At 37.5% G+C, this 12,285-nt stretch overlaps 1 protein-coding gene across 1 annotated transcript; it reads left to right on the top strand.

The window, feature by feature from the left end:
• The first annotated feature begins 2,250 nt into the window (after nucleotides 1–2,250).
• Nucleotides 2,251–11,565, top strand: LOC108296162 (RNA-binding motif protein, X chromosome-like). Its single transcript, XM_017518568.1, has 8 exons — nucleotides 2,251–2,356; nucleotides 3,297–3,400; nucleotides 5,809–5,986; nucleotides 7,563–7,715; nucleotides 9,646–9,760; nucleotides 10,629–10,739; nucleotides 10,831–10,919; nucleotides 11,324–11,565. The coding sequence occupies exons 1-8, from the start codon at nucleotides 2,251–2,253 to the stop codon at nucleotides 11,563–11,565; spliced, it is 1,098 nt and encodes a 365-aa protein (XP_017374057.1).
• Nucleotides 11,566–12,285: the final 720 nt, after the last annotated feature.

The raw sequence follows: 12,285 nt of genomic DNA, 5'->3' as shown, positions 1-12,285 counted from the left end.
GATTGGCTGTCGACAGAGGCCGTTTCGGCTACTTCCGTAGGGCTGCCAGGGGATCTTTCCCGCGAAGTCCGGTTCCCGGCCTGTCACTCGGCAGCGGGGCTAGAGGCGTTTCCCAGACAGATGCGAGCACCCTGAGGGCCCGGTGACCCAGAGGCTGTTTGTCCTACTGAGAAGGGCCTGTAATTTCGGTTTCTCTGGTCAGGTTGGTCTCTCGGCAAGAATACAAATGCAGTGAGGTGTTCGGACATTGTCAACGAAAGCGGGTGGAGTTTTCAGCCTGCGGGTGTTGAATTATGGGAGGACACGGTAGAGAGGGGGTCGTCCTTAGTGCTCGTGGGAAACTCAGGTTTGTTAAACTCATTGATGTTTCTTGAGGATTCTTCCTGTTACTGTTGGACATGTCCAATGTGGGGGCAACTTGTGGGTGATGGACCTGGGGCGCCATTGTTTTCCTGTGCACTTTTTATTGAAACGGTTTTTCTCTGTGAACGTGGTCCTGACTCACATACACAGGCAGTGTGCTCATACACTGTGAGCAGAAAAACAAAAAAACCTTGTACTTTTAGTTAGCACATTTCACATTTCTGATTTTCTTCACAGGACTTAGCAAAGTTTAACATAAATTGTGTAACTTTCGGGTATGTAGAAGTTTGGAACCATGAATAATCAGTTTACATTTGCCTCTTTTAAACCCTTAATTCCTTCTATGACAGTATTTGAAAGATGTTTCATGTAACGCTGGTACCATAAATAATTTAAATGGAAGAAGTGTTGGTATTGGAGATAAATGGCGGTAGGTAGCCGAAAACAGAAGCAAATAGATGCGCTTAAGGTTTTGTATTAACCTGGCAAACTGACGTACTCCTGTAATCCCAACATTTTCGGAAGTGAAGGCGTAAGAATGACTTGAGGTCACGAGTTGGAGACTAGTCTGAGAAACATAATGGGGGTCCTTTAACCTGTTGCCATTCTGGCACCAGGGACCGGTTTAGAGGAAGGCAGGTTTTCCACAGACAGGGGGCTGGTACGGGGAAGTAGGCGGAGAGTGGACATGCTGCCGAGCGGAGAGGCGGCAGCTTACCAAGGAGCACGGGTTAGGGCGGGGGTCCTGCTTGGAACAGCGTGATGGGGCAGTTTGGGCGGCAGCGGGGCTCAGTGGAGCGCAGTGTGGGGCAGCAGGGTGACAGGGAGGATGGTGTCATGCAGCTGTGGCAACTCACGTCATTCTCAGACGTTACATTCTCATAAGGAGATTGCCACTGGGATTTCTCGCATACATAGGCCAGAGTACTGCTCCTAGCCTCCGCCGATCCCACCGTAGGCGGGGGTCAGAGACTTAGAGTGGTTCACTCCTTCTTCTGCAGCCGGGTCTCTGAAAGGCCAAAGATATTTATGGCTGAAAGCCAGAGTTTGTGGATACCCGATCTCGGTAGTGTATATTTCAAATCACGAAAAGATTATACAATATTTAAAAGGTTCTCCCCCAAGAAAGCATGTAGTTTAAGTAGCTCAATTTAATCATTTATCAAAATATCAGGTTTTGCGTGGCAGTTCATCCGTGAAAACCCGTCACTTTGGTAGACCCATGCTGGCACATGTGATTGAGCGGGCTCCAGCGATTGAGCCCAGGAGTTTCAAAGTTGGTCAGTATGGTACAACCTGGGTCTATTTAAAGACATACATACACACACACACACACACACACACACACAAAACACCAACATGGGGCAACCTGGATGTATTTAAACACACACAGACACACACACAGACTCACACCAGCTCTGGTAGCAGGCCACTGTAGTCCCATCTATGTGGGAAGCTGAGATGTGACAGGATCACTTGAGGCTGGGTGGAGGAGGTTGCAGGGAGCAGTGCACATTGGCAGCAGGAAACTTACCTCTTAAAAAAATTGTGCTTCATAAATAAATAATTTTCAAATAATACCATTTAAATTGGGGAATCCTGTGTATTTCCACTTTGTATAATTAGAATAGCTTCTCTTATCTAGTTTTCCTAAAGAGCTTTTCTAGGTATGTAGTGAAATGCACCGTTAATCCATGAAGCCATTCCCCCTTCTGCTCTTTATGTTACAGATTTTTCATATAAGAAGTAAGGTACATTAAAAGAGGTCAGCCTCTTTAAGGGAATTTCACATCAGTTTTCAACACAGGATGTAATAAAATTTAATCTTTTCACCTTTTTATTGTTATTTAAATATAGATGTATTTTTTTACCATTTACAGCAAAATTATGGAAGCAGATCGCCCTGGCAAGCTTTTCATTGGTGGGCTCACTAGAGAAGCCAATGAAAACATGCTAAAAGCAGTATTTGGGAGACATGGTCCCGTGTCAGAAGGTAACCCTTAAAACCAACATATACATATTTTTCCCCAAAGTAAACATATACTTAACATATGTAATTGATTTCATAATTTTTTTGTTTTGTTTTTAAACTCCTGTTGTTTCTATTTGGTATTCAGAATATTCTCATGGCAGCAGGTGATGGGTCTGTGTTAAAGTTCCCCTGCATAGTACTGCCAATGGGATAGTTTTGTAACCAAGTCAGTTAGAAGGGGAGTGCCACTCTCTGAGTTCCAAATTCAGAGTCCTTTATTTGCCAGGGACTGAGAGTCTGCTCACCCTCCAAACCTTTCAGTACCGATGAAGGAACCTGATTTCCCTTTATAGCTTGATTTAGGTAGGGGAGGGGGAGCCTAGCTGAAGCGGAATTTTACAGAAGCAGAACAAGGAAGTTAGATAAGGCACCTGTAACCAGGGGGCAGGAGGTTCCCAGGATAGTTGGTTGCTAAGGGTATTTGCATACAAGCATCTAGGGAGGTAACAGGGGGAACTTCCCATACACTGAATCACCAAGAAGGGTATTGACAGTAGCAGGTAGACTTGCCAAACAGGAGGCGGTTACAATGGTTACAGGTACTGGGAACAGTGTGAACTACTCTTAAGGATTCAAAGCTTTGAATGCAGTGTGACCCAGGAATGCACCTGGAGGGGTCCGAGGTAGAAAGGGAGAAGCTAAATGAAGCATGTCAGGCTCACGGCTTAGATGGAGTCAGTTAGGCTAGCACAAGCTAGGTTATTACAATACAAGCAAAAGTAAATTTGTTTGGTGGTAGGGAATGATAGGGCATAAAATAGGCTGTCTATAGGGGTGATGTAGTGTTAAGAATCATAGTAAGGATGTGAAGTGCAATTTGCTTGTTTCTTGATGTCACATTCAGATAGCTACTACTATCGTAAGCCCATTATATAAATGAAAAGGTTTTCATATATTTTAGTTCTGTTGTTGAAAGATCGACGCAGGAAGTGCAGAGGCTTTGCGTTCATTACTTTTGAGAATGCTGCAGATGCTCAGCATGCTGCCAGAGATTGGAATGGAAAGGTAAGATTCCCTTATTAGTGCTATTCTAACTCTGTTCTTCAATTAACAGCATATCTATGTCTTTTTAGTACTAGTACACTTTGAAAATAGTATAATGGAAATGGTTTAGCTATGCTTTTCCTTGGACATATAAATGCAAGTGTAGTTGGAAGGATATTGGAATGAACATTATGTAAATTATCGTATGGTAATCCAATTTCTATGTTTTCATTTCAATATGAGTGTAAATAGGTTTTCAAAGATTTTGAACAGCTTTAAAACTTAGAATGACCTCTGATGAAAATGAGGAAAAGAAGTCATGTTTATTAAATGGCTATTAATGGAATTACATCCAATTCATAGTAAAACGTCTATAGCACAGAGAAACGTGGATAGACATCTAGGCAGACTTAAAAAAAATAAATCTTCTTTAGATAGATATCTAGACATACTCACAAGAAGGAACGATCCTCTCCCATTTTCTGTAAATACATTCTTGAGAAAGTTCATTTAAACAAGACCGCTTAAAGAAGTGTTAAGTACTTGAAAATAGAAAATAATAGGAGAACATTGAAGTTGAATAATGGAACAAGTAACTGACATTTTTGCCCCATTCATGCACCCTTCTCCTAAGAACGTTTTTTTTTTTTCTCTCCTGTAACCAGGGTGACATGCATACCTATTTGCTAGGTAACATGTATACCTCCTTGTTAATTTTTCCAGAGTGTTTTAGGACTTGCTTTGATCCAAACAATGGCATCTTGTCCTGTGGAGTCTGAAATTCTAGAGACTCTGTATTTGTTACAGCTTTAAACTTTTATGCAATTTTCTTCCCTACTGAATTCCTTTATATTGCAGTCAAGATCATTCCATTGGAGATGCCCTGGAGCTTTTCTATTGTATATCATTATGGCAATCTGTTTTTAGTTCCTGCTATACTTGATGCCATCCCCAATATGTTTTCCTGGACCACTTGAGTATTATTCTTCCATGTAAATGTTGGACAAATGGCAATTTATCCTTTAAGAACAACTTAGATTTTCTTTTTTTTTTTCTCAGTGTCTATTATAGGAATTTTGTGCTCACCATACCATATATTAATCACTTGATCATTAAATTGTCTTTAGTGCATCTTTAAATTTTTCGAGTTGATTTTCTTTGTCTTCTGTGTATCTCACTTCCTGGTAAATAGCAGACAGTGCATTTTTATTCACCCTAATCCTCGCATATTTTAAGTTGTGGTACAAGCTGATAGTTGATTTGGTTCATGGTTTCATGCTAGGTATGGAGACACTTTTGACTTATATATCGTAATGTTTGTCCATTTTTCCCCAGTTTTCGTGATCAAGACAGGTTAATTTTTGTAGATGTCTTTTGCAAATTGCCTTGCCTCACACATTTTATTATGGAAAAGTGAAAATAAACGTTATATGTAGAGAGGTGTTAAGAAGGGAAATAAAGAAGGTACTTAGAGTTTTCAGGGGGTGCTTACGGTTTAAGAAATTGTGGCTGACTTTGGAACACTAGGAAGGAAGCAACTGCACAAAACAGGGGAAATTCTTCTGGGCCAAGAAATGACAGAAGATGTCTCAAGGTAGGAAGAACTGCTTATTTGGCTGCAACAGGTCTTGGACGGGATTTAAGATCCTTTCCCAAATAACAAAAGCCATGTAATGTTTAAATAGAGTTCTTACCAGAACTGTTTTCAATCATTACTTTGGCCTACAGAAAAGATTAAACTGAGAAAAGCTATTGTGAATGTAATTAGGACAGTAAACCATTTCTGAGAAATAACATGAAGTACTATGTTAAGGGTCATTTTTCAGGAATGCCTCTTGGGAAGATAAGAAATGAGTAAGGCAGAAAACATGAATGACACCAAACAGGGGTCCCATTTATTGAAACAGAACTAGAGTAGATACAGAAGTGTAAATCATATTTGGACATTTTATGTGATTAACAGCAGCAGGATCAAGAAAGAATTCATAATGAATAATGTGATTAACCACTTTGAATAACTAACCTTATGCTTTCAAATGACACATTCTTTCATGTAGCCTCAAGACACTGAAACTTTTAAATATGTGATGTGAATGCAAAGATGAAACATATTTTATATTGTAAAGAACAGATGGGCTACATTCTCCCATACAATTTGTGATGGGTTAACTATTTTATATGTTATTTTTAATAGTGGAGGCCTTTTTACAGAGTTTAAATAATGGAATTGGTATTCATTTTTGAACAGAATACATGGTCTGAGTGATTGTGGCACGTTTTGCTATGTTCACAACGTGGGCATTTCAGGAAAAGAAAGTTTGTTTAGGAGAAAACATCTAGAACATAAATACAGTTGATGTAAAAAAGTCTCTAAAATGTAATTAGTTCAAATGTGGCATTGTTGCTGATGGTATGCTTAATACTTTTAGTTTTTGGATGGAAAAGTGTTAAAAGTAGAACAAGCCAAGAAACCATTTTTTCAAAGTGCTGGCAGGCAGAGAACACCATGTTTTTCAAGAAAGAGTAGATGCACAGGAAAAGAGAGATCTGCAAGAGGAAAGAGTGGACCGACTAGAGGCTGGCATCCCTCACGTGGAGGACGCATAGGTAACATTTTAATATATAAAGTTGGAAGCAAAGCACAGAAAGACAAAAAGCTAGAAAATATAGAAATTACAGAAAATTAATTCAATGTTAATAAGCGACATGATTTATAAGTACTAAAAGTGTGTAATGAGAATGATTAAACTACTATCTGAAACTCATTTTAAAATCTTAATTACTTTCAATTGAAATAAGACAAATTTCAAAGTAAATTGAGTTTATGAATCTTGATTACGTGTTCTCCACAGATTGTCTGCTGAACATATTTCCATTAATTATACTTTAGAGTTTCTTACTTTGGGGCCCAGAATTTCATATAAGTTGTATTATCAAAATACCGTGAAAGCTTGAAACCCTTCCAGTGGGACATTATTAACTATTTGAGGACTTATTTTAACAATATTTGTTTGTTTCTGTGTGTGTGTGTGTGTGTGTGTGTGTGTGTGTGTGTGTGTGCGTGTATAGACGTGTATACAAATCAAAACCATTTCACTTTTAATATGGAGAATTTGTAAATAGGACTGCCATAAGGTATTTTCCAGTCATGGACTATAGAACTTCAGTTTCTCAAAAGACTCGGTGACTCAGAAATGTCAGAAACCTTGGCTTCACAAATACATATGTATCTTGCTTTGCTGGGGGAAGAGCTTCTGAAAATGGCACCTAAGATTGAGTTACTCAGTAGGACAGAGGGGTTAATTTCTAATTTAATAAAAAAGGAACCTATGTATTGAGAAAATACCTATTGGTTAACTTGTATTATCTATTAACCAACCACCAAAAATGTAACATTAATTTATAATTTTATTAGCTAGCTGTGTAATGTATGGGAGATATATTTTCTAAATTTGAAATTGCAGTGTTCCCTTCATTTTAAGAGGCAGAACTTCTTGTCTTTTTTGATTGCAATTAATCTTGAGGGTGAAGTTTCATAATACTCTGCCATGTAGGAGAATGTGTATATGTGACACCACCAAGGACTCAAATGTTTTATAGATATGTAAAAAAAATTATTATTTAATACATGATTCTTAAAGATTATTAAAACTGAGCATAGGCTTAGAGGAAAATTAGTATTTTATAAGGGAACTTTAAGAATTCTGTATTACGTTAAGAAATTTGCAGATAATGTACTTTTCTGAGGTGTTACTGTATCATTTTATAAATAATTGAGTTTCTTTGAGTGTAATTTGATTTATGTTTATTATATGATTTCAAAAAGCTTTCATAATACCAGAACGATATGAACAATAATTTATTGTTTATCTCCTGACTTTTTTTTAGCTTGATTATATTATGGTATTACCCCATAGGCTTGTGCTCTCAGTTCATTCTCCACTTATCCCACATTTCTTTCTCACAGCCCTATACAGTGTTTCTTGAGTGTTTATTTGATAGATGTTTAAATGGATTTTGTTATTTTGAATGGCATTGATTTAATCGAGAAATTCTACATTCTTTAGCACACACAAATGTGAATGTTTAAGATTACAATGCATCGGAAAGATTTAGAAATATCTACCACTTAGCCATTTAAGAAATGGTGGTTACTTAACAAAAGATTTTGTTTGAAATGCAGATGATGGTGAATATACTCGTGATCTCAATATGAGTTCTTTCAGGGGACATTTTCCAGTTAAAAGACATCCACCTTTGAGAAGTGGAGGTCCTTATCCTAAAAAGTCTGCTCCTTTTACTCTGGCTAGAAGCAATAGTGGGATGAGAGGTCAAGGTAAGTATCACCTGATGGAATTCTGTCATTTCTGTATGACTAAAAATGAGCCATTTGTACTGAAGGCTTAACTTAAAGTTTGAGAAACAAAATAGATGTGACACATAATGGCATATTTACCGTTTGAAAACTTTTATAATACTTTCCATCTCACTAGATGAGTTACAGATTCATGGTAAAGAAACACTTGAGCTTCAAACTGCAGATAAATGAAGGGATTACAGTGAGGGAAACACTCCTTAATGCTGTGTTTGCTAGAGAATAGCTTTTAATTTTTCTTGAAGTTCCTGGTAGTATTTTTTGATGGTCAGTTTCTTAATCAAATCAATTCTTCCATTTTGTAGGTCCCTTTGTATTGGACCCCTGGTGTTCCCATGTAAAAATTGTATGTTCAGTTTAATTGTTTGGTTGAAGTACTGCCTTCACCAGGCCAGAGTGCACTGGTGAGATGATGGCTCATGACTGCCTCAAATTCTGGGGCTGAAGCAGTTACTCTCTTAAAGCTGCCTGCTGTTGTTGCAGCTAGTGGCATGCACCACCACACCCGTCTAATTTTTTTTTAATATTTCGGTAGAGACAGGATCTCACTACATTGTCATAGCTGACATTAAATCCCTGAGCTCAAGCAGTCGACTTGCCTCAGTCTTCCACACTGTCTCACGGCGTGAGCCATTGTGCCTGGCCATCCAGATCCTGAGACCCCAGCAATGCTTACGTGAGAGGCATTCTGACTGGTTTTTAGGATAGTAAGAGCATCCTCAAAGATGGGTGTTGGACCAGAGCATGTCCAACATTTTCAGTTATGTCGATATCACAGAAGTGCAGATTTGTGAAACATAGGAAGGGCTGAAAATTAATCGTTAAGATGCTATAGGGATGTTTAAACATTAACAGAAGATACTTAGTGTAGGAGTTGAAACTATTTAAGGGGAGAATTTAGAACGAAACAGCATGAGGCAAGCAGTAGGGTAGAATAGAAATAATAATTATGAGAAGGAGAATTGTAAGGTTTCAGAGTGAACAGAAGAAAACCAGACAATAAAGTAACAGCTCTCAGCAAAGAAGTTTAAGCAGAACATATGAAAATTCTTATTTAGCCCTCCATGATAATCTGGAGAAAATGGAAACATTGCATTTTCTATTTTAGATTTTCTAATAGAGTATCCGTGAAGTTAGGTATCTACTGACTTTAAAATGCACAAGTCAGCACATTTTCATCAAAAGTTTAGCCAGTGAACACATCATAGGTGGAAGCCTGACCTCTAAGAAGCTGCACATGAAGAGTATATTAAAAGAGAGTGTTTTCTATTTTGAAAGACGCATAATGGTTTAATTAGCACTTTAATAGTACTGCTTATTGCCGGGAGAAGAATTCTTGGGCATCATTAGAAAACTTGCACTAGTACATTTTAATTTTTCAACATTTAAGATAGGGCCAACCACTTAGAGACAAAGGAGAACACTTAGGTGAAAATATAACATGCAGCCATTTGAGGGTTGCAGGATTTGTGTGAGTGAGATGCACTGAACAACATGGGTAAATTTTCTTTCTTGAGCTGAGAAAGCACCAATGTGTAAACTTTATATCAGTCAAGTCTTTGATGGTTTTACATGTTATGCCGGTGTCATTAATAGTTGTAGGCAATTCATATGAGAAGGAAAATAATAACTAATACTTATTAACCATTAAAAGGGAACTTTTACCTAAGTGTTAGTGTCTGGCTTAAGTTTGTAAGAACTGGCCTTGTAGGAATCAAGAGATAATTCAGAGCCATGAGAAGTATTCAAGGTGTCATGAATTACTGGTGTCTTAGGGAAAGAAGGATTCAATCACTGAAGAAATATCTTGTAACAGTTGTCTTAGAGAACAAATAATACTGTTTCAGGTTTTCTGCTGTTTACATACTATTTCATCATGTTAAATTTACAGGTCCCACATCACGTGGAAGAGATTATTACAGAGGTCCTTTATGCAGAAAGTCAGTGTCTTCCTGGAGGTGTGACCATATGTCACGAAAACATGATGGTTATGCAAGTAAGAGTAGGTAAAGGAAAAATGAAAAACTAGTTTATTGTTGTTTTACTGATGAAATTCACATATGAAAATGGAACGTTTTAAGGTAAACAATTCAGTGGCATTTATTACATGCTATGTTGTGCAACAACCCCCGTCTAGTTCCAAAACCTTTTCATCGCTCCCAACTACAAGTCCCTTACCAGTTAAGCCATCCCTTTCATTTTGTGTTTTCCATCAGCTGCTAATAACCACCAGTCTGTTTTGTTTCTGAACTGACCTGTTCTGCATACTTCATGTTAATGGGCTTAATCAAACACTACTCAACTTTTATGTCTGTTTTCTTTCTGCCTGATGTCCTGAATTTTCATTCACATCATAGCACTTTGCTTTTTACACAAGCTGTTAACCCATTCTTTTGTTTGGGTGTTTCCTCCACACTGCTTTTATGCACACGTTTGTTTGAGTACAGTTACTCAATTCTGGGTATGTATGAGTGAAAATTCTTGCTCTTAATGTTAAGTTTGTTTTTTTCTTGAGGCCACACCCCATTTCCTCATAGTAGCTGCATCATTTTCCAATCCAACATGCATTGTGTCAGGGTTCCAGTTTATCTGCATCCTCGCATGGTCTTGATATTTTTAGCATTTTACAATGTATAGCCATTTTAGTATGGCTGAAATATGATATCTCACTTGGGTTTTGAAATGTATTTTCTGAGTAATTAATTATGAGTATCAGTTCCACTTGTCTTTTGCGTATTTTTCATATTGTATGTGTAGAAGTGCCTACGCCTTTAGATATGTCTGGCCTTTATTTTATTTAAGCTGTAAATAAGTTATGTTTTTGATACTAGATGTTGATAATTAAAAATTTGTTTCTTCAACCTATGCAATCAGAAATAATCCAAGTTTCCGAGACACCATGGAATATGTTTCAATGCACAGACACTATGCATACCGTGATCATGCTCGTTCTAGAGAGGATAAACATTCCATTAGAGGATATAGGTATTATAACATTTTTTCAGTTTTGTCCAATAGATTTCTTAAATCGTTCATTCTGACACTGTCAAACCTTTTTTTTTTTTTTTTTTTTTAGTGATCATGATGGCTACAGAAGGCATGGTGGTAGAGATCATCCTGAACATCATAGTAGAAATTCTAACAGAGCTTCATATAAGACTTATAGTAAGACTCCAAGTTTGATTTTTAAAGTACAGAATTATAGTGAATAGACCAGATTTTTTAGAAGGGAAAGTATAAAGGAAAAATGTAGCTTGTTTCAATACTGAGAATTTTGAACAGTATAAAGCTTTGGGAAATGTACGAAGCTTAAAATTTCCATTAATTATCAGAAAATGTGATTGGTGTTTAATTCAGAATAAAATTCCTTAAGCTTGACAATACTACTCTTATGCCTCTTTTAAATAAAGCCTTTGGAACAATTCAGAAATAAATACTGTCCTGTCATTAAAGACAGATGAATGCAAATATTTCCAAATAGTCCTTTATCTGATTCATGCTTCAGTGATGCCAGTAAAAATATTTAAATGTATTTCAACATAAGTTCTATGATTTTATTAACCCTGCAGGGACCTCTCATGATTCAGCACCTGCACAAAGGCCTTGGAAGACTTATGGTGGAAGCAATTGCCCTGATCATAACAGTACACGAGATAGATATGGCAGAAGTTGGGAGAGATACTCAAGGAGCCATAGCGATTTCTGTTCCAGTGATGGTGAGCATTGTGGCAGAAAAGAACCAATGTGCCCACCCTCTATGGAGAGAGTGAACCGTGCTTCTCGTGAAGCACGTGGTAGCTCAAGATACTAGACATTTACAGGACATGATGGGGGAAGGCGGTGTGAAAAAGGAGACCGAAGGTGATACTAAAAATCATCATTATTGCATACCAAACCTTGCTGTTGAATGGAAAATCATTATGTTGTTTCTGCATTATGACCTGAGTACCACTATAAGAAATAGGTTGTTTTTGGTGGGAGAGGGAGATACTCATTTCCTCCATGACTATTTTTGATGTATTAAGATAAAAACTTATTTTTTGAAAGTAATTTTACAACTGTTAGTGCTAATTGAATTGAAAACTATTCTGTATTGATGTAATATCTGTTTAAAAATTTTCAGAATAAAATTTTACATGTAACATCAAATGCCTGATTTCATTGCTATACATGCTTATAAGGAAATTATGTAGGAGAGTAAACTGTGGTGTTGGCAGTTTTCTTCATTTGTGTGCACCTAAGTTGATACAAAAATAGGCATCTCTTACGTCCCCATTGGAATCTGTACACGTTTCCTATCTGGGCTGTGTTTCTTTAGTTTATGCCTGTATTCCTACCACTTTGAGAGGCCTATGCAGGTTGACCTAAGCAAGTCAGCAGATTGAAACCATCCTCGCTTACAGAATGAAAGCCAATCTCTAATAAAAATACAGAAAATTAGCCAGGAATGGTGCCACATGGCTGTAGTCCCAGCTACTCTGGAGGCTGAGTCAGGAGAAGTGCCTGAACCCAGGAGACAGTTATTGCAGTG

This window comes from Cebus imitator, unplaced genomic scaffold (assembly GCF_001604975.1).
Source record: "Cebus imitator isolate Cc_AM_T3 unplaced genomic scaffold, Cebus_imitator-1.0 Scaffold687, whole genome shotgun sequence".
NCBI classification, from domain to species: domain Eukaryota; kingdom Metazoa; phylum Chordata; class Mammalia; order Primates; family Cebidae; genus Cebus; species Cebus imitator.
This window is presented reverse-complemented; position numbering and strand designations above follow the sequence as displayed.